Source organism: Phalacrocorax aristotelis, chromosome 2 (genome assembly GCF_949628215.1).
Source record: "Phalacrocorax aristotelis chromosome 2, bGulAri2.1, whole genome shotgun sequence".
NCBI lineage: Eukaryota > Metazoa > Chordata > Aves > Suliformes > Phalacrocoracidae > Phalacrocorax > Phalacrocorax aristotelis.
In genome coordinates, this window is record NC_134277.1 from 114,198,852 (window position 1) to 114,221,508 (window position 22,657).

The 22,657-nt window shown below is 40.1% G+C and overlaps 1 protein-coding gene across 1 annotated transcript in view; it reads left to right on the forward strand.

Moving 5' to 3' along the window:
• Window positions 1-22,657, forward strand: part of DLGAP1 (DLG associated protein 1) — a 435,074-nt gene that overhangs the window by 383,399 nt on the left and 29,018 nt on the right. Inside the window, exons 8-9 of the mRNA XM_075084759.1 lie at window positions 15,953-16,326; window positions 19,531-19,622. Of these exons, the coding sequence (XP_074940860.1) occupies window positions 15,953-16,326; window positions 19,531-19,622 (466 nt within the window). The remainder of the gene's footprint in view (window positions 1-15,952; window positions 16,327-19,530; window positions 19,623-22,657) is intronic.

The following is a 22,657-nucleotide window of genomic DNA, read 5'->3' on the forward strand; positions in this document are numbered from 1 at the left end:
CAGCCTGCATTGCCACGTGTGGTATATATCAGCTTCCATGTAAAAAAAAAAAACCTATATATTTGAACAGACAGTAGAGTGGACTCACCTGCCTTCCTTGCCTGAAGTTCCGGCAGCACAAGAGAGCTGTGAATCTGATAGGCACTGCCCATTAGGCTGGGGTTACGGCTGCTCAGAAGCACTGGAATGGGTGTCACTGGCATACTGGTGATCTGAGTATTTCTGAACATACACAGTTAAATTTTCACACTATAAATAGCCTGCAAATAACAAATATCCTCAAATGCTGGTTCTTATTTCGAATTCAAACCTGTTATGTTTTCATCAATTCCAAAGGGAAATATTTACACTGTGCAAATTACCTTTTTAACCCATAAACAACTAATAAAATATTTATGATCTTTATATTCTATTCAATAGCACATCAAAAATGACATGGATATGTGTGTTTCTCCTCTCCAAAGCTGTGCACTAAAATGAACACAAAATGGCTACTTTCCATTACGCTCTAGTCTCCACAGTGACTAATACATTCAGTCTACAACAGAAAACAGGTCTGTATCTGCATTCTGCAAACAACAGCTCTCTTCTGAGCAGCCAGACAAAACCCCCACATCCGCATACCTTCAAATGCTGGGATATAAAAACTAGGGGTTTAAATTTATTTTCTAAGATAAGCTAACCTGCAAAGAATTTCTGTTCTTTTTACCCTGTGTTAGACACAGACGATTAGTCTGAAAGGTAAAGAAAATTCTCTTTGAGTAAATGAATCTATTCATACTTAGATGAGCTATTCTTCTGCTTTGGCAACCTGTGGAAATGGTAATCTAATCATGCCACAGTACTAGTATCCAATATGCTGAAAGCTTGTAATTCACAGCTCAAGGGGAATGTGAAAGATAGTTGAGAATGCAGTAATTATAGGGCTGCTGCTCAAGTCTGCAGTGAAATAATGTGCATTATTTTGCTTATAAGCAGAAATATTTTTTAGCCCATAGCAAGCAGGTTGTGCGAGCAACTGAGCTGCAGGTTTTTTGACTTTGACACAAAGCCGTAGGACATCTGGTGCTATTAACTATAATTCCCTCCATGTCCCAGTAACACCTTTATATAAATATATGCACATGCATGTACAGTTACCTTAAAGCTGAAGAAAACTGTAACTGCTTCCAGAAAAACAATTTCTGAGTATCTTTTCATATGCTGTTCTTTGAAATGAAGAACTAGCAGGGAACTAAGTTGTATTAAGATTCATATCAGTTAAAGCTGGGGACACCAACCTCTTAACTCCAATCTGTGGTGTCAGATAAACTAGTTTACCTGTAAGAAAGGGTCACCTGGGCAGCTTCAGCCTCATCTGGAAGGGCCCATGACACTACTGTGTCAAGGGCTGAACCCTTGAAGCTCTTCTGCTCTCCCCATAGCATTTCACTTTTGAGGTTCCAGCCTTTTTTACTGCAAGTTCTATGTGTTTTCATTTAGTTTTGGGGTGTTTTGTGGTTTGAGTCAGAATGGTTAGTGTTGCAAGATACTTTGGGACTTAACATGTATTGCATGGAAGCTATGGATAGACCAAATAATCCTTCCCAGTGTCATATGCCGAGGAAGCTGAGAATGCTACCCAAAAGGAGCATCCTGTAAGAAACCGAAGATACATGTCAAAGCTCAGGACAAAAGCATGGCTTGACATTTGTTGCATCATATAAAATGAGAATGAAAGCAAAACTTAAAGGCAGAGTTCAAAATTAACACAGTTTTGTATGTGTATTCATGGGTGGCTTTATTTGTGTCTCCAAGCAAGCATATGTACACAGGTATTTGTGGTACTTGTGGACTCCTCTTTCTTACCCCACATACACTTCCAGCACCTCACCTACCTGTCAGCCTAATGCATATTATAAGATGCAGAGTAAGATTTTCTGAATGCATTTCCAAGAATAAAAATGCCCATATTGGTTTTATTAGAAAATTGTATGTGCACAGTAACAATTCATCTAGCCTCTGCCTCACCTGGCAAAGTGCAAAAAAAATATTGTGTAGACAGGAACATGTGTTAATGATGCAACTGATGTTAAAATTTTCACGTAGGATGGATTTCACACATGGCAGGCTCTGGAAGCTCACAGTAAGCTCAGTTCTCTACCAAGTGGCATAGAGCAGTCTGAAGAATGGGAAAAGTAGCCTTCTTAACCCATTTTTTTCTTTTGACAACATCTAATTTAGTGAGGAGAGGGAAGTACTGTTGGCTCAGTTCTCCTTAGTGAGGGTAATACAATGATCTAGGAGGTCTTACATTTAATTTGTACCAGGGGAAGTGAGGAAAACTTCTGGGGGAGGAGGACAACTTTTTCTGAGGAAAAGCTCTGGAACATTTCAGAGCAGCTTGGGACACTTAAAACCAAAAGCTCTTTGACTGTAATACTAACTTAAATTACAGTGAGTAGTGCCTTCCATCCTGAAGGACTCTAACACGCTCAACAGAGCTCAAGTCCATTCTGTTGTGTGAGCATGGCAAGGTTTGAAGTGATTGTCTTCTCATTTCTGTCCTGACAGGTTTTGCAATTTTCCCTTTATCATTATAGGGTTGCTCATAAATATAGACATTTGTTTTCCCTTTTAAGGGTCTAAATTCCACTGCATGTGCTTAGAAATAGACACAGAGACGTTCCACACAGACATATATAAAGAACATGAAGGGTATGCTTTTCCAAGTTCACAATTTAAACTTTTATATAAATGTTTCTGTATTTTTTTCTTGAATGATGTATAAATATTAGAAAAGAAGAAAAAAGAAAAAGAAAATCCTCTAGACCAGTCACTCTTTACTTGGCTCTATGGGGTTAAAAAGAAATTGCACACAAGAGGAAAATAGGGAGGAAAAATATGAAACAATCTTGTCCTGTTGAGATGACAGTTTTCTCTCAATAAACAGGTCAAATCAGCAGGTTCCCAATCTCAGAGAAAACTGCTGTGGTGGCCTACTTGGCTGTTAATACATCGTACATTCAAGACATGTATAGAAAAGTCGACTGAATGGGATAACAAGGGAAATATGACTCATCCACAGACCTAAGGGCTAAATTCAGGAAAACAGCTAAGAAGGTTCCTTTTTATTTCATAAGTAGATTTCACTCCTGGTGTACATGGATTAAATAGCACTTCTATACACAAAAGAGTGACATTGTGGAAGTGATAAGCTGCCTTTGAAATTATTAAAAACTAATTGTTTATGCTTTTGCTAATCATTCTGCAGGTAGGGAAGTCTGTGCACTGAGAAATTTTAGGTAGAGGCAAGTTCATGCACATATTTCATTGCTGTTTTTTTCACCCAAGTCATCCAGATAAAGTTCCTTGAATATTGCCCTTTTTAGTCTTTAAAAGCTGAAGGGAATCAGACCTGCCAGCATTTTGACAGGCCCCAAAGAAAACAGAGGTCGCGGCAGGAGGCTGCTGGCTCACATGTGCCGCACTCCTCTCTGCAGCAGTGTCTCCCAAAATTCTCCAGAAATGCTCCAAAACCATGGTTATTCCAGAATAAGTCTTTGCCTGGATGACCTTAATCCCAAATAAAAAGTTGGGGTGTAGTGATTCTGTTTAAACCACTTCCAAAATGCATAATTACTCCAGAGTAATCGCTCTTCTGGAAAACATCCAACTAGCCTTAAACCCTTCTCTCAGCTGGGTACAGTGCAGCCACGGATGATGCTGCTGTGACCTACAGCTACACACAGTCTACATACCCTCTTAGATCCCTTATGATAAGAAGTGAATTATATTAATATTGTTGGTAACAAGAAGTGACTGATTTACTCACTGGAACTGATATAAATCGTGAATTTATAATTTTTCCCGGTTCCCAAGTTGTTTGTGAACAATCCTCACTATGACACATGTATTTGTTTATCATTTGTTAACAGAGAATTTATGAAAAGCAGACTCTGGCCTCTGGATTATTCATCATCTGTCCATTTTAATTATTTGCTTTTTGTGCTGGGTGATTGGCATTTGACAGTGATACTGCTCAGGCTCTGTAATTTGACGAGAATAACAAATAATGAATAACCACATGTTCTCAGCAATGTCAACCAGGCAGATAAAGGTGCTGGTATTAAGACAGGCGTTCTTTAAACATCCATGCAAACAAAAATTGAGGTCATGTAAAGGTTTTCAAGCAAAGCACACCTGAACTGACCAGCCTGAGTTGAACCAGGTTGCCTGTTGCACTCCTGAGTGTCCTCGTTTTCATTCACAACTATCTCTGTTTATCTTTTTTTTAAACTGACCAATGTGGACAAGAGTGCCCAGACCTGATTCCTCCCCTTTCTTTCACCTCCCGTATGCCTGTGGGAGCATCTTCAGTCAAAGGTTTGGGTTACCTTCTGATACACAGTGAGCCAGCAAAGTCTCAGAGACAGATTTTTATTCCAAAAGAAACACCCAGTTTGTAGGAGGAATAGCTGTGTGCAATAAATGGGTCTTATTAGAGGGATGATTAAAGAAGAGGAAGTTTCAGGCTGGGGCAGAAAATGGTAGGAAGAGAGCTCAAAAATTGGAGCTTTGGTTAAAAATTTTATCTTTCCTGCATTTCATGCACTCAGAGGTGTGAGGGATTTGCTATGTGCATGTGAAAGCGTATGGATTTGCAGGGTTCACTTCGGTGGTGTTTGCAAAGATTTTGTATCAGCCTTGTGATCTTCAGAAAGCACTTCTGTAGTCTGGAGATTCAAAAGATCTAAACACTTTGAAGTGTCAAAATTCATTTGGGCGTGTTTGCTTTCGCTTTTTACGTATTAAATAGATGTCCTGGGTTTACCTTTTAACTTAGCCAGCACAAAACATCTGGCTTTACATTTTATCTAAGCTGGTACAAAATGCATCATTCATTTTTTTACAATTATGCAAATGTAAGAAATGCTAATATTATTTTGCTGTCTAGGGGTTAGGGAAAAGGGAGGTTTACCCCAGGTCGAGACCATGAGCACTAATTCCAAAATCTCTGGCTAAAGGAAATTCTTATTGAAAGATAAATCCTGTGTGTGCCTGGGAGAAAAAAGTTTGCTCACATTGGTTCTTTACTGTGGCAATGCTTCTTTGTCCTTGTGGAAATTATGTAAAATAAACACGTGATTTTTGCCACTGGAATGATATCAGCTGAATTCAGCCATCAGCATTTCAGGGTCATGTTGGCAAATTTTAAAATTTCCACCTCTACTAAACTGATGGTTTTTTAAATAAAAAAGAAACAAAACAAAAAACAGAAAGGAAGAAAAAAAGCTGTCGGGCTCTCATCAGACATGCAGCTGATGTCTCCAAGGAAGTTATGGGAGTCTGTGTCTGACATCTCCTACAAATTGTGAATCTGAATTTCTTCAAGGCCTGTTTTACAGGCATTTCTTTAACAAATGGAGTAACAAGTGGAAAGAAATGAGAATGTCTTTCACTCAAATCTTGTTTGAAAGTAACACAAGACTGGTCTGTCCTCTTTCATGTGTGCCAGGGCCACCATCTTCCTTCATCTAAATGTCTTCTGGGAACTCATGCTGTCCTCTCGCTAGTTCAGGATCTGAACAAGAAGTGATTTTTGTGCTCAGATTTATTGAAATGCTCTTATCTGTACACTATGGCGATTGTAAATGAGATGTCAATACTTTTTGTGCTCAGGACACGCAGGCTGATCATTAGGAATTTCTCATGCCAAGCCAGTATTTTCAGCAGATTTGTTGCATTATTAACTAGGACTCTTGTTAAAAAAATAAAAGGCAAATAGAGAAAAGGATGAGGTCACTCAGTGACCTCAAACCTGTCACTGAGAAAGGACATAGCTTGTTAATTTGAACGTAAAACAGGAAGATAGAAATCAGGTTTTGGTGTATATTTTAATTCCTCTCAACACAAAATATATATTTCATGCACATTCTTCATATGCCTTGTTCATCAAACAATTGTATTTTTAATAGGTTTTGAAAAATGCTAATGTCCTCAGGCTTAAGTCAGTTTTGCTATTTTACCTGAAATTAGGCCAAAGATAAGTATAATTTCTTGTGTAAACCCCTTGCCTACATTTCCTCCTCATTTGAGAAGGGATTGGATTTTCCCCCAAGGCGCTAGAAGAACTGCCCCGACAGGTGACTTTTAGCAGGTCATCTGATAAGGTTATCAGGACCACAGGGGAGGCAGAACTTTTGACTTGGGTTGTAATTCTCTTTCTCAGGTGACAAGTCACTGCTTAGTCCGGAGTATGGATTTAGTCATAATTTTCCCTCTTCCCTTCCTCCTGCTCCAAGCGGCTCTTGCTTTTGGTTCAGGTTTGGCATTTTTCTTAGGAAATATGTGAGCAGAACTTGCTTGTTTTAGAAATTCCTGCCTGGACTGGAACACCCCAAAACAGATAAGTGCGCTGGAAAATGCAGTACTGGCTGCGTAAAAACAAGTCAGTACCTCCCTGGCTGAACAGATTTTCTTGCTCAATATCCATTTGATGCTTTCCTTCCTGAATTCTGGTTTTCTGCTTATATGGTTATTACTAATTCTCTATGAGAATAACATAGTGTGTTGTTATACCTGCATATCTCTTTTCAGTTATAGTGAGCTACAAATAGATAATAAAACTATATAAATCAGTTCTTGTGGTGCTTCATGGCAATTTATAATAGCTAAAAAGCTGTTCGTGTTGCTTTTATCAATCACATTCTTTTAGTTTGTATTGGCTTTTATTTTCTTTTCTTTGGCATTTGTACAGTCTCTTCACAATATATATCTGATTAAAACACAGCAGCCCTTCATCATTGCTGTCATTTGAATAACTTTTAACTCTTAGCCAAACTATTTAATATAATCTTAGATACCAGGTAGCATAAAATAAGATTCTCAAAACAAATTGAAAGGTAAATTCCTGAGATGATGTGAAAGCAGTAAAGCCTTGATGTCATTGGGGACTCAGCAAAAAAGCTTGAGCACATACTTTAAGAGTGTAAAGATATTCAAGTCCTTTGCTGGATCGGGTGACAAAGTGCTTTCTGCTGTGAGGAATCATAACCTGTACTCATCAGCATCACGAGGTAGTTTGCTTAGTGAAGTAGGTGGCTACTGTACCAAAATAGTAAATTCCAGGTTGTATTAAATACATTGGAATAGGCTATGTCAAAGCAATGACTTTCTTGATTGCTTAAAAGCTTCTAAGCAGCCTTAGGGTTGAATAACATGCAAATCTGGTGTACCTACATTTCTGTACTTGCTGTGTATACCAGTCCTCTAATGACTGGAGGAATATAACTGTCCTATGTGTATATATATACCCCTGCCTCATACTACAGAACTTCCCCAGTGTGGGCCAGCTTTGAAAAGTTCATTAGTAACAGTGCTGCTCACTGTGTTCTGTGTTTTATTGTATCTTTCAAAAAATCCCAGATATAAATGTAACCAAACCATGCAGGCAGAAATGAACTCAAACTGAGCAACCCTGAGAACTGATTTTGACTCAGAAAATTAAAGAGGGCTCTTAAACTTCACCAGTTGTCATCAGGTCAAATTATACCTGTACAGTTTTCAGTGGATTCAGCTGGATGTATTTGATAAATGTACAGCTTGTTGCACACCATGGCGTAAAAGGAAATCAGTTTAAAATCAGTGAACTGATATAGCTAATTAGGATAAACTCTTTGAATGAATTACTCTTGTTTCCACTGTATTTTTCATTTGTTTAAAAAAAAAGACCTTCTCAGTCATACCCACTTCTAAATGTGTCCACATCAGGGGTGGGTTTGCAGCAATTTAAACTAATTGATTTCTAAGCCAATTTAGATGCATCACTAATCAAATTCTGTGAGACCAGCTTGATGCCGATGCGTGTAATGGTACAGAATTCTGCTTACCCTACCTTAAGTTTATTAGATGTTCAGAAAACCACTGGGAGTAAAAACCAGTAGAAGCTTGTTTTCTTGCTAACATAAGCAGCAAAGAAGGTACATTTCCAGATTGAGGAAGAGGGAACAACTTTTACAGTCATTTCTTTCTTATAGAGGAATCACACTTTGAAGTGTTAATACTCCAGCCAAATATTGCCTTTTGAAAGTTACCTGCAGTGAAAAGCTAAAAGAGAAAATGCTTGCAGTAATGTTGAAAACAGTGATGTCCAACTATGTTAAAATCTGGCTTGCTTAAATGCTACATGATCAGATTACTCAGAGATAATTGGCTTGTTTAAGACTCCTCTAGATTCACAGGTTAGTATCTGGGATTCACAGATTTAGAAGAGGAGAATCCTAATTATTCTCTAGTCTGACCTCCTACATGACAAAAGCTGTGCAATTTCAACCTGCAATTTCTCCATCAAAGTCGTGACAAGCTCATCTTACAATGACTGACTGCTAAACTTGCTTTATCATCAGTCATCTCCATTGCCACCACGGGAGGATGAGAGATTGGCAGCAGAGGCTCAGGAAGGCCAAAATGCAGTGCTTCTTAATGGACTGTGAAGGAGGGCACGACCCACAGTACTTGCTTCATGAGTAACATGTGGGCTTGGTTCTGACCATACGTCTGCCCTGATATACCTCCAGGTTTGACAGGATTCAAGTCTCCTATGTATTGGTTGCTCAGATATTAAATACTCCATTTGAAACTGAGGGGAAATGATACGTACAAAGGTATATTAATAGGTCCAGAACCAGTTGCTACCAACTTACATTATAATTTTGAGAAATAGCACCTACGGTAATATGCCCAAACAGAGTAGCAAGCATGGGCTCCACTTTGGCGTGCTTGCTGCACAACTACACGTTGAAAGAGCTACTGGTATAGTCTGGAAATTAGGTTCTGTATTCACAGTTCAGGTCAGGTTTCCAAGAATCCAGATCCAATTTAGAAATGTAAGTAAGAGGCAGGTTTTCAAGTGATTAGCCCCAAGAACTTGCAGTGTGTTCTTCCATTCAACCATTCCTCAGTAGTCAAAACAACTTATTAGTTTTTCAGAGTATGCTTTGATTTGAAACTTTTAAAATACATCTTCCTAGCTAAGGTGGCTTGATACTTGCAAAAAAGTTCAACCCCTTGTGTTTCTGAAAATCCAGGCTTTGATTCTTGCACTGTGTTTTACTTAAATAACTGCTTACAAATATGTGTCTGTATTTGGTTATTACAGCTCCACATTAAAAAAAAAAAAATTGCCCGTTTTGTTTTATTAACAGTATTGCCAGAGGGAAAATGATGCAAATTCTGGAATTTGAGAGTGCTGCAGCAACACATAACAAAGTGTTACATCAAAGTGCTAGTGAAGTTGCTTCCTGGAAAATACATGGGAAAAGGATCTGATTTCATCGAGCTGCATATTATTACATTTATCTATGGTTACACATTCTTGGTCTAAGTGGGATAAACTACTATATTTCACAAGGATTCCTCTGTTTTCCCTAAATGCCTTTTATAAGATGAATGTATTGATATTCAGAAAGCTTATGAATTTCTTACCATGGTGATTTTATGACATTTAAGTTCTGAATAAAATATTTTTAAGTATCCTTTTTTTATCTAAAATTCTAATGTTCCTTGTTTTCCATGAGTGCTCTGAAGAGGGGGGAGGGGAAGCATGAAGAATTTGGTGCAGTACTTAAGCGCAGAAAGCATTTGAATGGTTGGCTAGACTTAGTTTAAGCTACAGATCAGTGTTTCCCTGATTTTCTCAAGAAAAAAAAATGCTGTACAGATGAAAAGAGATGATAAATAATTCATATGCTAACTAAAAAAAGACGACACTGCTGTATTGTTTTTCTTTCTTCCTTTCACTCTTCTCCAACATGTTTCATTGAATGTAGAGGTTAATGTTCTGTATCAGATACCTTCTACCATGACTGTTGTAAAGCATTTTGAATCTTCGAAGCTCCCGGAAAGCATCTGCCTAGAACAGACTCACATCATCATCCCTGCAGATCTTGGTGGTGTTTTTCCAGATGCTTTGTTGGTAGGCAGAGTTTAAGGATAAGGCCAAAATAGTTTCACTTCTGTCTTCCTTCTCAGCCAGACTGAATTTCAACTTGAGCAGCTATTCATATGTCATCTGTATGGGTATATAACTTCATTATGTCACGTGGGCCAATGGCCAGGATTGAACCCGTCTGTAAAGCACCATCTCCACAGGTCCAATGCAGTTCGATCTCGTGGACACAGCTGCTGGCAAGGCATGGCAGAAGCAAATGCTACTGCTGTCCCCTCCAAATTCTCACTCCAGGTAAAAAGGCAATGCAGTTCATATGGATTTTAACTTAAATCTAGGGTTTGCACATAGTTGTATTCTTACCCACTTTATCTCTGTCTTCAGAAAAGATAAAGCTAAGTCCTAATTGCTTGACACCAGTAACGATCACAGTTTTTAGAAGTATTATAAACCATCCTAGCAACAATCCACTTTGGTTAATGACTTTCAGTTTATGTGAAATCTTTTTTCCACAGTTTCAGTTGTTTGTAGACTTCTTGGCTTTCAGGCCAAATGGGTAGAATTGCTTAAGTTGTGTGCTGTTAACATACTAGTCATTTTTATGTTTAGAGGAGTGAAGGGGGTCTCCTAAGAAGCCTACATGCACTGAATTTTGTTTGTGCATCCATAATTTGTGCTGATATCCTAGTGATAAACTACGTTTAGCAGACACCTTTGGCTGTCTCACCTGTTCTCTGTACATTAATTCAGCTTCCCTGGGATAGCAGTTAAACTTCTGACTGGCATCAGCAGCTTCCAGCACCAGACATTAGAAGAAAAAAAATCTGCTGGAGAAATATTCACCTGTCATCCACTGACTATGCACGTGCAGATTTGCTAACTCAATCCGTTTGAGATGCAGGATAAGCATTATTGTGTCTCAACCCTCTCTTAGGTTTCAGGAGGTCCTTTACTACACCCAGCAAGGAAGCTGGAGGCACCCTACTTGCGAACAAAAATATCCAGATATATGAAAAGCTCTCCAGCACCATCTTTCAGACGTCAGTACATGAGACACTAAATCTTAACACTGTGGCACTATTGGGTGCAGTAAAGATAGTTTTGATACTTTGTATAGATTTCTGGAGGATTTTAGTTATCAGTTATGCCTGTTTTCAAATCCAGCGTAGCTTAGGCTTTTGTCAGATAAAATGGCTGGCTTCGCGGTGGTGGAGGTACGGAAAAAGCACGGCCTTGGCAGAACCATGAAGGTGGTGGTGTACAGAGATTTCAGTAGTTCTCATTTGGGATAATGACATCTATAACTCACTCTGGTATTATTCCCTTGGGCAGTTTAGAACTTCTTATGAAAATCTTTATTTCACTCTTTTAATAGTAAATCTCTGCATCCTCAGAAGCCATCTGCTATAGAAAAATAGGTTTTTTATTAAGAAAATGCATGCTCTGTTTTCATACCAATTTTTTTGCATGTAAAAATAACAATACGAGATCTGAAACCCCATTTCCAAGCATTCCCCCCAAAACCTCAACAAAGCAAGGAAATAACTGCACAGTAAAAAGAATAACAGCTCTGTTTGAGTCTAACAAGCCAAATCAAGCACTGCACCTTTGTGTGGGGAGCTCGGGGGCTGCAGCTGCGAGGCTCAGGCCTGCTTGTTTTGTGTTGCAGTTGTGAGAGATGCAAGGGCGCTGCTGTTAACATACCTGTTTAACAGACGGTAAATCAGAAGACTGAGGTCCATCTGTGCGGGGTGGAAGAGCTCTTGCCTTGTACTTTAATGCTTAGTAGTGCACAAGTTGTGACCTTTGCTCCTCCTTTCAAACTGTGGAATTAGTCCTTTTCTCAAGAGAAACACTATTATTTTAATTAACTTTAAATTCGCACCTTCATTTATTCTTGTATTTGTTAACCAAGCTTATATGAGACTGCCAAATTAGAAAGATATTGCTTGCATATCTTATAACCTGAACTGTTCAAAGTACTGCATGAATTTGATCTCTTCACAAATACTAATCTGCCTTGGGGTTCTCCTGAGCACCCATTCACTGAGCTAAAATTCTGTGTTTGCGCGCTGATGTTTGTTCCCGAGGGCTCATCTCCCTAGTGAGCATGTTTAAACAACTGAAGTACCCTTACAATGAAACATTCAAATTCAAGCCTTTATTATTATGCAATCTAGGATTATTTTTTTTATTATTAGACTTCCTTCTGAACTGGGTGGCTGACACTCCCTGTTCCAAATTCCTGTCCCATGAGCTAGTTGTTTGGAAATACTGGTTAGGAGGACAAATAGCAGGACTTTTTTTAAATCTGGAGAAAGTGCATTTTCACTAGGTGTTTGGGATTAAACTGTAACCCGGAGGCAGGCCACAGAAACAGGATAAATGTCAAAACAAAAAGGAGAGCATTGCTTAGTGGATTGACAGCTGCTGGAAACAGTTGGCTTGATTCAAGGTGCTTTGGGAGTCAGAGGAACCTTGCATATGACTTAACTAGTTTCTGGATTAAACCTTGCATAGGCCCTAGGAGAGGCACGTATACCTGTGCCAGCAGCATGTGCGCTCTGGAAAATAACATGAAAAGCTTCTCTATCTTGTGACAAACTAGGGTTCATATACACGTTTACTATTCAGAAAATATTATATTTCCGATTAACTCCATGTCTAAACAATTTTAATGAAAAACGAGACTACTTTGACTTGACCCTCCAGTCAGATCAGTTTCCGTACAGAACTTCGCTCCTTGATCCGTGTCCAAGAACGTATTTATCAGGGAATTATACAGCCCTTTCAGTTCACTTCCTGATGTGAATTAAACTAACTTTCATGTGCAAAACTCTTTGAAAGTTCCCTGTGTGTCAAGCGGGGGCTCTCCATCTTTTTCACACACCCCATGATCCTGCAATCTTCTCCCTCAGAGTCCTCCTGCCGGGCAGTCCATCTCTGCTGTGGGAGACCTGGATGGATGAGCCTCCCCTTTGCCCGCAGGGACAGAAGGTAACATGATGTGCTCTTCCCACACCAACCGAATGCTCAGACTCTTTTGGCTGCACAAGGAGAGCACCAGGGTTTTGTAATTTTTCTTGGGGGGTACTAATTTTGTTTTTCAGGCAGCTTAATATTTAAAATACCGTAGCGGCTTGAAAAGCCAGCAGATCCTTCAGGTTGCCATGTCACAAGTTGCCAGGTTCTTGAAAGTGCCCAGAGGAAAACCGATGTGCCAGATCCCTTTCCTTGTTGTGCTTCAGCCATTTGGAAGGCTCAGCCAGCTACGACATTTAGAGCACAGCTGCCTCCGACGGCAGCGGCAGCCCGAGCATTGTTTTGTTGTCGTTTCTGCAGAGGAGTGGCAGGAGCTTACATCATTTCCAGTAATGAAGTGCCTGGGGTTCTTTTATGACTTGCACACTCCACTTCTCCGGAGCTGTACAGTATGTGCTGCGTGACTCCAGGAAACTGAGGATTTGTTTTGACTTGCTAAAAGAACGTTTGCTGTTTCTCTTTACAATTTCACCGTATGACTTGTCAATTCTCTCCCCCTCTTAAGAATAACTTCAGATTTAATTAGCTGAGTGCAAACATCTTTCATTGCAGTGTGGATTAGACTCCTCATTGAGTACATTTACCAACAGAATTAAAGACATCTTAATCAGGCGTTTCTGTATTTGTACTGCTGTGTCCAGAGTGCCCGGTAGCTGTCGACAGACAGTTGCTATTGACTCTCTTTCTAGGGGGGGATGACCGGGGATGTGGGGACCAGCCTTGTAAGGCTTGCTTTTTATTTTTCAAGCTCTCTCTCCTACCTGAGGGCACTTTTCACGTGTGTTTCGTTATCATTTCCCCATTTGCTATGTAGGAAAAATGGCATGTGCCTTACTGGGGTGTCCTGAAGGTGCTGGCATCTCCCCAGGAGTTCCACAATGACCCTGCCTAGCATAATTTAAATGGGACAATTTATACTTTACTGAATTGCAAAGTGGAATTGCACACAAACCTTTATTAGACAAGTTTGGCACAGGCTTCCCAAAGCGTTACCTGGATATACATGTGTGTATGTGCTTTGAATTCTTCAGTGGTGAATTTCAGTTTGCATTTCAGAGAACTTTCTCCAGCCCACGAACCACCTAGGTCATTTCTGGGATACCAGCACCCAAGCAGCAGCCTCCACAATTCTCCGTAATTCCCAGAGTAAATGTTTGTGCTGCAGCAAGAGCAGATGATGTACCTGAATATGCACCATCACAACAAATGCACTTTGGCAGCATCAAAAGCAATGAAGAACAGCACAAAATTCACAATCCCCTTTGTAAAATTATTATCCTTTCTGTTAGTTCCAAATATAGGTCTTGTCACAAGCACTTTAAAAAACACCTTTAACCCCTGTCAACTATTCACGTCCCCAGAGTTAAAAATTGACAAGTTCATTTTTAGCCATCTCTTCTCTCAAAGATGCTGTGGTTTCTGTTTGATTCTTCAGAAGTGAATCATAGTTTCAAAACCCTCACTACCTTAGTGAAACACTCTTTTTCCATTAGTATTCAACATGTTTAACATGGGTTCAGACATGTTATCAGAAACTTAGAGTCCTGAAAAAAAAATCCCGTGTGATTTCATGCCCTGGAAACACTTTTTACGCTATAACTGTTCCTACAGCTATCGGGAGATATGAGGCATATGGATCTGAGCTAGTCAAATTAATACCGTAATGGCTTCTGGCTCGACAAGCACGTACAGGGCAAACAGAGAGCAGAACAGCTGTAGTAGAGTTACCTTTTATGTGGGTGGCATAGACGTCTGCCAATTAAAATGATATGATGAATCATTTCTTGCCATATGATTACTGTTAATAAGAATTTATGTTAACATGTTTGTGTCTGAACTTTGCACAGGTTCATGCCTGCATTTATTTTCTTAAAAAATAGAGCATATCATGATTGTTTTTTGCTCTTAATGGACTTTTTTTCCTCATTTGAAAGCATTCCAAGACTTCAGTAATGCAGAGTTGCCAGCTGTCTCTTAAAGGAAGATGTTTTTATCTCCATGTAGTGCTTTCTGCATGCAATTCTGTAAACACAGGCCAATAGTTTTTAACCTGGGGACCTCAAGCTAATCTTCCAAATCCCTGTAGAAGCACTTATAAGGAGAGCATGGCCTTCAAAATATGAAGAGTCCTCATAAACTTTTATTAAAGCCTCTGTTGTTGCAAATGTTTATACTTACACTTTCCTTTAAGTAGTTGCACTGATTGACAGGCTTTAGCCATTGACTTCATTACGCTAACTCCCTGTGTGTAAAATTAAGCATTTTTCTTCCCGTACCTATATGTTATAATTATAATGAGAAACTTAGGCATGGCAAAATGTTGTTTTAAATATGTCCTCAGCAGCTTACAAAGCATTTCAAGGTATTTGAGGAGTCCGTGCAACAGGTGACATATTTTATAGTAGGAAATACACAGGTCCAAGCATGGTGAGCGTTAACAGACTTTGACCTAGGATGGTTTGGGGATCTCCCTCTGATCAGAAAAATGTAGTTTAAAATTCTACATAAGCTCAGTAAATACAGTAGGACAGAGCAGAGAGACAGAAAACAATTGCACTAAAACCGCGTGAAGTACAGTTTAGCTAGGATAAGTGGTTGGAGACACATCATCCTTGTGAATCTTGTTTGGAAGCCATGAGCAGAACAAACATTTTGGTGGAAGGACTTGTTCCCACAGGACTTAGAACAGTTAGTAGAAAATATACTGGAGAAAACAGTCCTAAAAAGACTAAGGAGGAACTTGGCAAATAGGTTATTTCTTTCCCTCTACTGGCCGTTCTGCCACTCACATCAGTAGGAACAGAGGGCACTGATAAGCGAGGTATTTCCATGCCACTTACCTTGGAGCTGTTGGGGGCTCTTTGGCTAACAGCATACTCCTTATATCTGCTCTGTCCATGCTCACTGATGCTTTGAGAGTATATTTGCATCCATTTTCCCTTCAGCATCAATGAATCAAGAACTCTCATATGTTTTTTCCAGTGTCATCCTGCATTACCACCTACAAGAAGACACCGCCTCCAGTCCCACCAAGAACTACCACCAAACCGTTTATCTCCATCACAGCCCAGAGCAGCACAGAATCTGCCCAAGATGCATATATGGATGGGCATGGACAGAGGGGAGATATCATCAGTCAGTCTGGACTTAGCAACTCCACGGAGAGCTTGGATAGTATGAAGGCGCTAACAGCTGCTATTGAAGCTGCCAATGCGCAGATCCATGGCCCTGCAAGTCAACACGTAGGGAACAATACTGCCACCGTCACCACGACCACAACCATTGCCACTGTTGCAGTAGAAGACAGAAAGAAGGACCACTTCAAGAAAAACAGATGCTTATCTATTGGAATACAGGTATGGTACAGGATGTGGATTATATGCCTGCCATTGTTTCGGACTTCTATATTTGTTTTGCTGCTTATTCTGCAATGTTTTTTGTCTTCTTTTCCTGACAGGTACCTATGTAGAAATTGCAGTGGCATAACCACTCCACATGGTACTAGCGATGTTTACTAATTTATCGTAAAAACATCAGATGCAAGGATTTGTTTAAGTCTCCTTGCTGCCTGTTATTCCGCTCTGTTAAATTACACACGTGAGCACTAATCTATGAATCATAACACAGTGGGGGTCAGAAAGGCATGAATTAAATCATTGAAAGAGAATGTGTAAAACAATGATTTACATTACACTATCACCCAAAAAATGTTTTCGTCCAGCCTCACTGAATTAATTGTCACTGCTTATTCATGCATTTCATCATGACTGGTAGCCGCTTGAATGAGGCAGCATTGTTCCTATCTCAGCCTCAAGAGCAGAGGGTAAGTTCCTTCTGATTTGCCCTTGTTAAAGAAAATTACATTTTGTTACCTCTAGTGGAATGAAACAAGAAAACTAACGCTGCCAAAGTTCACTCCTATTTACAGAAAGGAGAAGAGCAAATAAACGAGACCAACTTAATATGCTTTCTTAATTAATCTTTCCCATACCCCCCCAAAAAAATGTGCATAGGACTCCAACTATCTGCTTGCAGGATTAGCTTTTGTAACAAAGTACTTGAACTTACAATCAACTGAGAATCAACATAGGTTTTGATGGGAGATAAATCCCAAGCAAATAGAATAGCAATCCACAGCTTAGCAGCCTTCACAAGAAGACATGATTCTTTTTTTTCTTGCAGATGGAGGTTGTAAGCACAGCACTATGTGCCTGGACAGGCTTATCTGATTAGCAAAGCCTAAGAATTTACATCGGCCTGATGAGATGAGAGGCGCTGTGTAGAAGTATGCCATCCCAGGGGCAGCTCCTGGAGTAGCTCTGACTTTTCTCTTACTTCTTCTTGGAAGGGCAATAATTGCTGTTGCTTGGGGGTTCAGTTTACTGCCTTTGTTGTAGTCTTTTTCTGCTTCACAGCCATTTGTTTTGGGTATATTCTGAAAGAAGGGCTGATGTTCAGTGTTATACACAGGAGCAAGATCCAGGTGGGACAGGGATAAAGGAAAGCTCTTCTATTACTTATTCCCATACCCAGCCAAGCATAAAGTGCCATTTTGTTGTTGTAATCCCTCATTTCACTGAGCAAAGCAACAAAGCCTCCTTCGAAGGCAAACACCCTGCAAAGTAATGGGTAGGAAGAAATCATTTCCACATTTGCAGAAGCCAAACAAGCAATGGTAATGTGAATCTTGGCTCTTGAGACACCATCTCCCTGCTGTCTCTTCTTAAGGTTGTGTTATGGAGATGTAGAGGGGCCTCAGTTTCTGAGATCTGAGGAAACCTGAGCCTCAAATGTTCTTTCAAACCTTTGAAAATCTCCCTCTGAAATTCTGAGATTTACAGATGACCAGCAATGATCATATGTAGAAACTGCCTGGGGATGGTACATGAGGAGCTGCCAGGGTAGTTTTTGTGAACAAACCAATGGAGAAGGCTAAAGAAGGGATTACATCAAGCGAAAGTTTCAGCAGTGACACATGCTTACAGGATTCCTGCGCGTTCACCATGCCACCCTCCCAGTTGCTCCCATCTATGAGATTTTTAGAGTCCGATAGGCTTCACAAATAAAAGAAGAACTACTTTGCCAGTCCACTGTCTGGCCCATTTTGCAGCATCATTGCACAAGCAGTCATGCTGGTACAGCTGAAGGAGTAGTGTGGGAGTGGAAATTCCGAAAGACTGTTGCTGCTGCCAGAAATGACTTCTCTTAGAGGCAACTGCCCTAAAATAGGTAGGCAGTCTCTCTCCACTGACTGAAAAGGGAGCCTAGTTTAGGCTTAGACTGAACTCAGACACGGTATACACCTTACTTATAGTCTGGCCCATCTCTGTAAAGCAGGGCAAGCTGCTTTAGCCAAAGGCATATTTTTGGTTTGCTTCCTCCTCTAACAAAGAATCCTAATGTGCACTTTTGATGAACCTCTGTGCTGTGTGTGTCCTCTGCACGCCTCAGTCATTCTGAGGACACCAAAAGCCTTTGCTGTAAATCTGTTCAGCAAACAAGTAAAGTAAAGCAAAGCAAAGAAAAACTCTTCCATCAAAAGGTTGGTTCTCTCAGTTATGGGATTTAAGGTGTAGTTAACTCCCCAAAAGCCTCAGTATCAGGTAAGTACCCTACGTCACTGAACAGCACTGTAACTCCCATCCCTCGAGCACTTTTCCTGCTTAGGCTGTTAAACTGGCTCTCAGCAACAAGCTTTTTTACTGGTGGAGCAGATGCTAAGCACAGCTGAAGATCTTGTACACCCGGGGTCAGAGTGGATCCACAGGTCACTTCATAACACTGCTGTGGTCCAAAAATTCTGTGTGCCAGAAATTCTTTTTCTTGCATGACTAATAGAATTGGGAATTAACACATATATATATCACATATATATAACACAATATACAGCACTGGAAATTAACAGATACAATGGTTGGACCCAGAAGTTTATGATTTTGCTCAAAGACACATCTGTGGCTAAATTTTAACTTTATACCATTGGTATAAATCTCATGGCGATGGAGAGGTGGTATAAAGTATCTTGCCTGTGTTCCTGGGAACCACCTGTTTGCATGATGAAGCAGTAAAAAAAAGGCATTCCAAGAGCTGCATCTGCTTTCTTTAAATCTTATCTGTACAGTGCTCTGATTCAGGGCACTAACATTTAAGCAAAATAAACACATGATTTTGACATGAGTTCACATATGCACGCACATACAGATTAACAGGTAAAATGAAACAAATGGCGGAGCACAGCAAGTGGAGTTACAGCTGCTCAGAGATTTGCTCTGGCAAATATAAGCATCCAGCCTCCATAAAATACTGGATAAACTCCATCTGCATTTTGCAGGCTGAACGTTGTCTTACTAGAAATGCTTTATAGATTGACGAGAATGATGAATATTCACTAATAACATCAGAAATTAGCGCACCACAGATAAACTATCTGACTAGATTAAGGTTTTTATGGTACAAGCTATGTGTGTAGACACTTAGTAGTTATCATGCATAGAAATAGTAAGTAGCTGGGTGATATCTCTGCTAAAACACTTTCTAATTAGCTGGTTAATTTTTTTAAGGTTGATGGTGCTGAAGAATCCGCCAGATCAGGTGAAAATAAAGCAACCAGTAAGTTCCAGTCCATAGGAGTTCAAGTAGAGGAGGAGAAGTGGTGAGTAAAAGTTAAAACTGTAAATAATTATGCCACAATTAATTTTTAAGAGCCCTACTTCCTGCATGCATGACCATATAAGCCTGCTTCCTGCATGAATTGTTAGATCACCCAGCTGAAAACCCAAGTCTAATAAATGCTGTAGCTCTTATTTCTCAGAGGGGAATTTTCAGGAACAGTGGGAGAATGGGAATACAAGTGCTGCATATTTTGAAGGTCAATACACTTTTAATAAACTCTTTCCCCAGAAAATCTACCTAAATAGCAGAAGGTGATGCAGACAGAGTATTAGTCTTGAGATGGCTGCAGCAGCATAGAGTTAATGGGGAAGTTTACCTTGTTTTTCAGCACAATAATTTCAGCCACATGGAGCAGTGCAATGGCAGAGCCAAACTGATTACTTTTGCTCAGGTATCTCACCCAGACATCTCTGCGTTGCTATTGCTCCCTTGCAAAAAATTGTTGAGATTAAAAAGCAAGCCTGTAAAACTCGGTTCTCTCTCCAATCTGCAGCGTAACCTGGATTAGCAAACAAATATGCTCCCATAAAAATGAAAAAAAAAATCTAAAATAGTCTTCAAATCTAAATCTAAAATCTAAAATGTCTTCAAGGGTTGTGTTTCTTTTGGATGACAAATTGCAGTTACGTTGCAGGGCAGAATAACTGTGCATGGCACCTTCCAGACACATAAAGCTTCTGAGGGCTTGACCACATCTGCAAACCGTAATTCCTGCCCAAAGCTGGACTCAGTGGCTGAAGAGAAGCTGGACCCCCCCCTTGCCTCTGAGCGTGCAGGCCTGCCCATTGCTGCTGGGGCTACAAGCACCCACCCAAGCCTTTGTTCATTTTTCGCAAGGCATTTGGGCACAGCGTAACTTTTGGATCCTGGAGCCATTTCGTTGATAACTGTCTGTGCCATAGCATGGGAGAAGCCTCGGGGCGGTATCACTTGTCAGTGAGGGAAGAGTCACCCTTACAAGCTCTCCGGAGAAAACCTGAGTGCAGCAAATCTGAACTGACAAAATTAGGCCCCTCTACCCTCCTCTGGCCCACCGTCTGCAGTAGTGAGTAGAGGAGATGTCCATTTTCACACTGGTTTTTTCCTATGTCTGCTAAAAATACTCAAAAATAACATGTTTTCTACACCATTTTCAATTCAACAAATTCTCCCCATAAAGTAGCAGAGTATTTTCCTGTGGTTTTAAAAGGCTGAAGTGATTTCAGCAAAAAGAAATGTGATTTTGCAATGACCCTGCTAGGCTGTTACCAAGGTCCTCATTAACCTGCTAAAACATCTCTTGCTGGCAGACATTTCTTTATGTGTTAGACCTTAGCCCTATTTACCCACAACTCTTCCAGCATTAGATAAATGAGCACATTAGAATAGATGCTGAAGGACCATTTCCCTTCAGCCTGAGCACAAAGGAAATAACTACCCCAAAAGGCCAACCCTCTCCCTCCCCTCAAGAAAAAAAAAAAAGAAAAAAAAAAAAAAAGAAAAACAAAGAACGAACGAAATGGCTGTTTGTAAATGCCTTACTTCCAAAGTTCTCTTTCTATTGCAGTTTTTATTGCTCCAGAGTAAAAGGTAAGATTTGCCTATGAGGGTCTGCCCTGAGAAAGCAATATTAGTGCATTACCTACTGACAGCCGTGTTTGGCTGTGTTTGGGGGTTTCCTTGCTGATAAAGTCGAGGTTGCTGCTGTTTGGAGCAGACGGGCAAGCAGCAATCCATCATGGACTTTCAGAAGTGAACTGGCTGATAAAGGACAGCCCCTAATCCTTAGAAAATGAGTGCACTCAAGACACAAAGGGCTTATCATCACAGTTTGGCACTTATAGTCCTTTTTTTTTTTTTTTAACACAGCAGAGCACAATGTATTGATTATCTGTTACAGGAATAGAATTGTAAATACAGTGCATTCTTCCCTGCCCTGCACCATAACATCTGCAGAGCCTCAGAAAAACCCTTTTGAGTTGAATCTTTGACAAATGAATGTTTTTAAAAATCTTCCAGGCTTCAGAAATACTAAATAAATATGAAATAAGAGAAGAATGACACAGCAAAGAGGATAAATACAGTAACTGATCATGTTTCCATGCCAGCCTATGCTATTAAGTGCACTGTTATAAAACAAGAAAGCTCTTTGCTTAATGCACCAAAAGCCTACCATACAAAATTTGTTTCACTCCTTTTCTTTGCTTCCAGCTTTTTCCTCCCCCTTTCCCTCACCTCATATGGCTGTCATTTTCACACTAAGGAGCCTTACCTCCTCATGTCCTTTTCAATATTCCTGCTTCTGTGCTTGGACCAAGTAAGCAAAAGATTTTGCTTCTGTTTCTTGATCTAAGTAGCTCAAAACAAGAGCATCTTTGGAGGACAGATCTATCTCTTCCATCTTCCACCTCGACTCAGACCTTTCATTAGCCCTTCAGTCTCTGTAACCTGGGCTTGCTGCCAAGACAAATGACTCTGAGTCCTCCACCTCCTTCTCCTCTTGTACTGCTCAGAGGATAAATGTGCCTACCGCTACATGACCATATTACAACTGGATCCATCACTGCTCTCAATAATCTTTTTTGTAACCATTCCCTAAGTGCAGCTTTACAATTTCTAGCATTTATATAGAGTACCTCTGTCTGATCCTTCTCATGAAAAAAAAAATGGTACGCATTTCTTTCAGCAGTAACTTCATGATTTTCCTGCTGTTACTCACTCTTCTCTCACCTGATCTCCCCCCTGATGCTAACAAAACTCCAACAAAAATGTTCTTCCCATTTCCTCACATGACCCACGCCTTCCAAGGCAATTTTGAAACATGTATCTAATGAAGCTGATCAGTGCCATCTCAGGGCACTTCCATTTCTGTCCATTTCTGTTTGTCCTTTCTCTCTACCTGTGACTTCTTCTTGAGCTCAAGGAACCACCTTCCATTCCTCACTTACAGAAGATGACTCAGTTGTTGGAAGTCAAACAGTTCTACCAAACCAGAAAAGAAGTCATATATTGTGCCAGGCCAATTAGCACCCATTC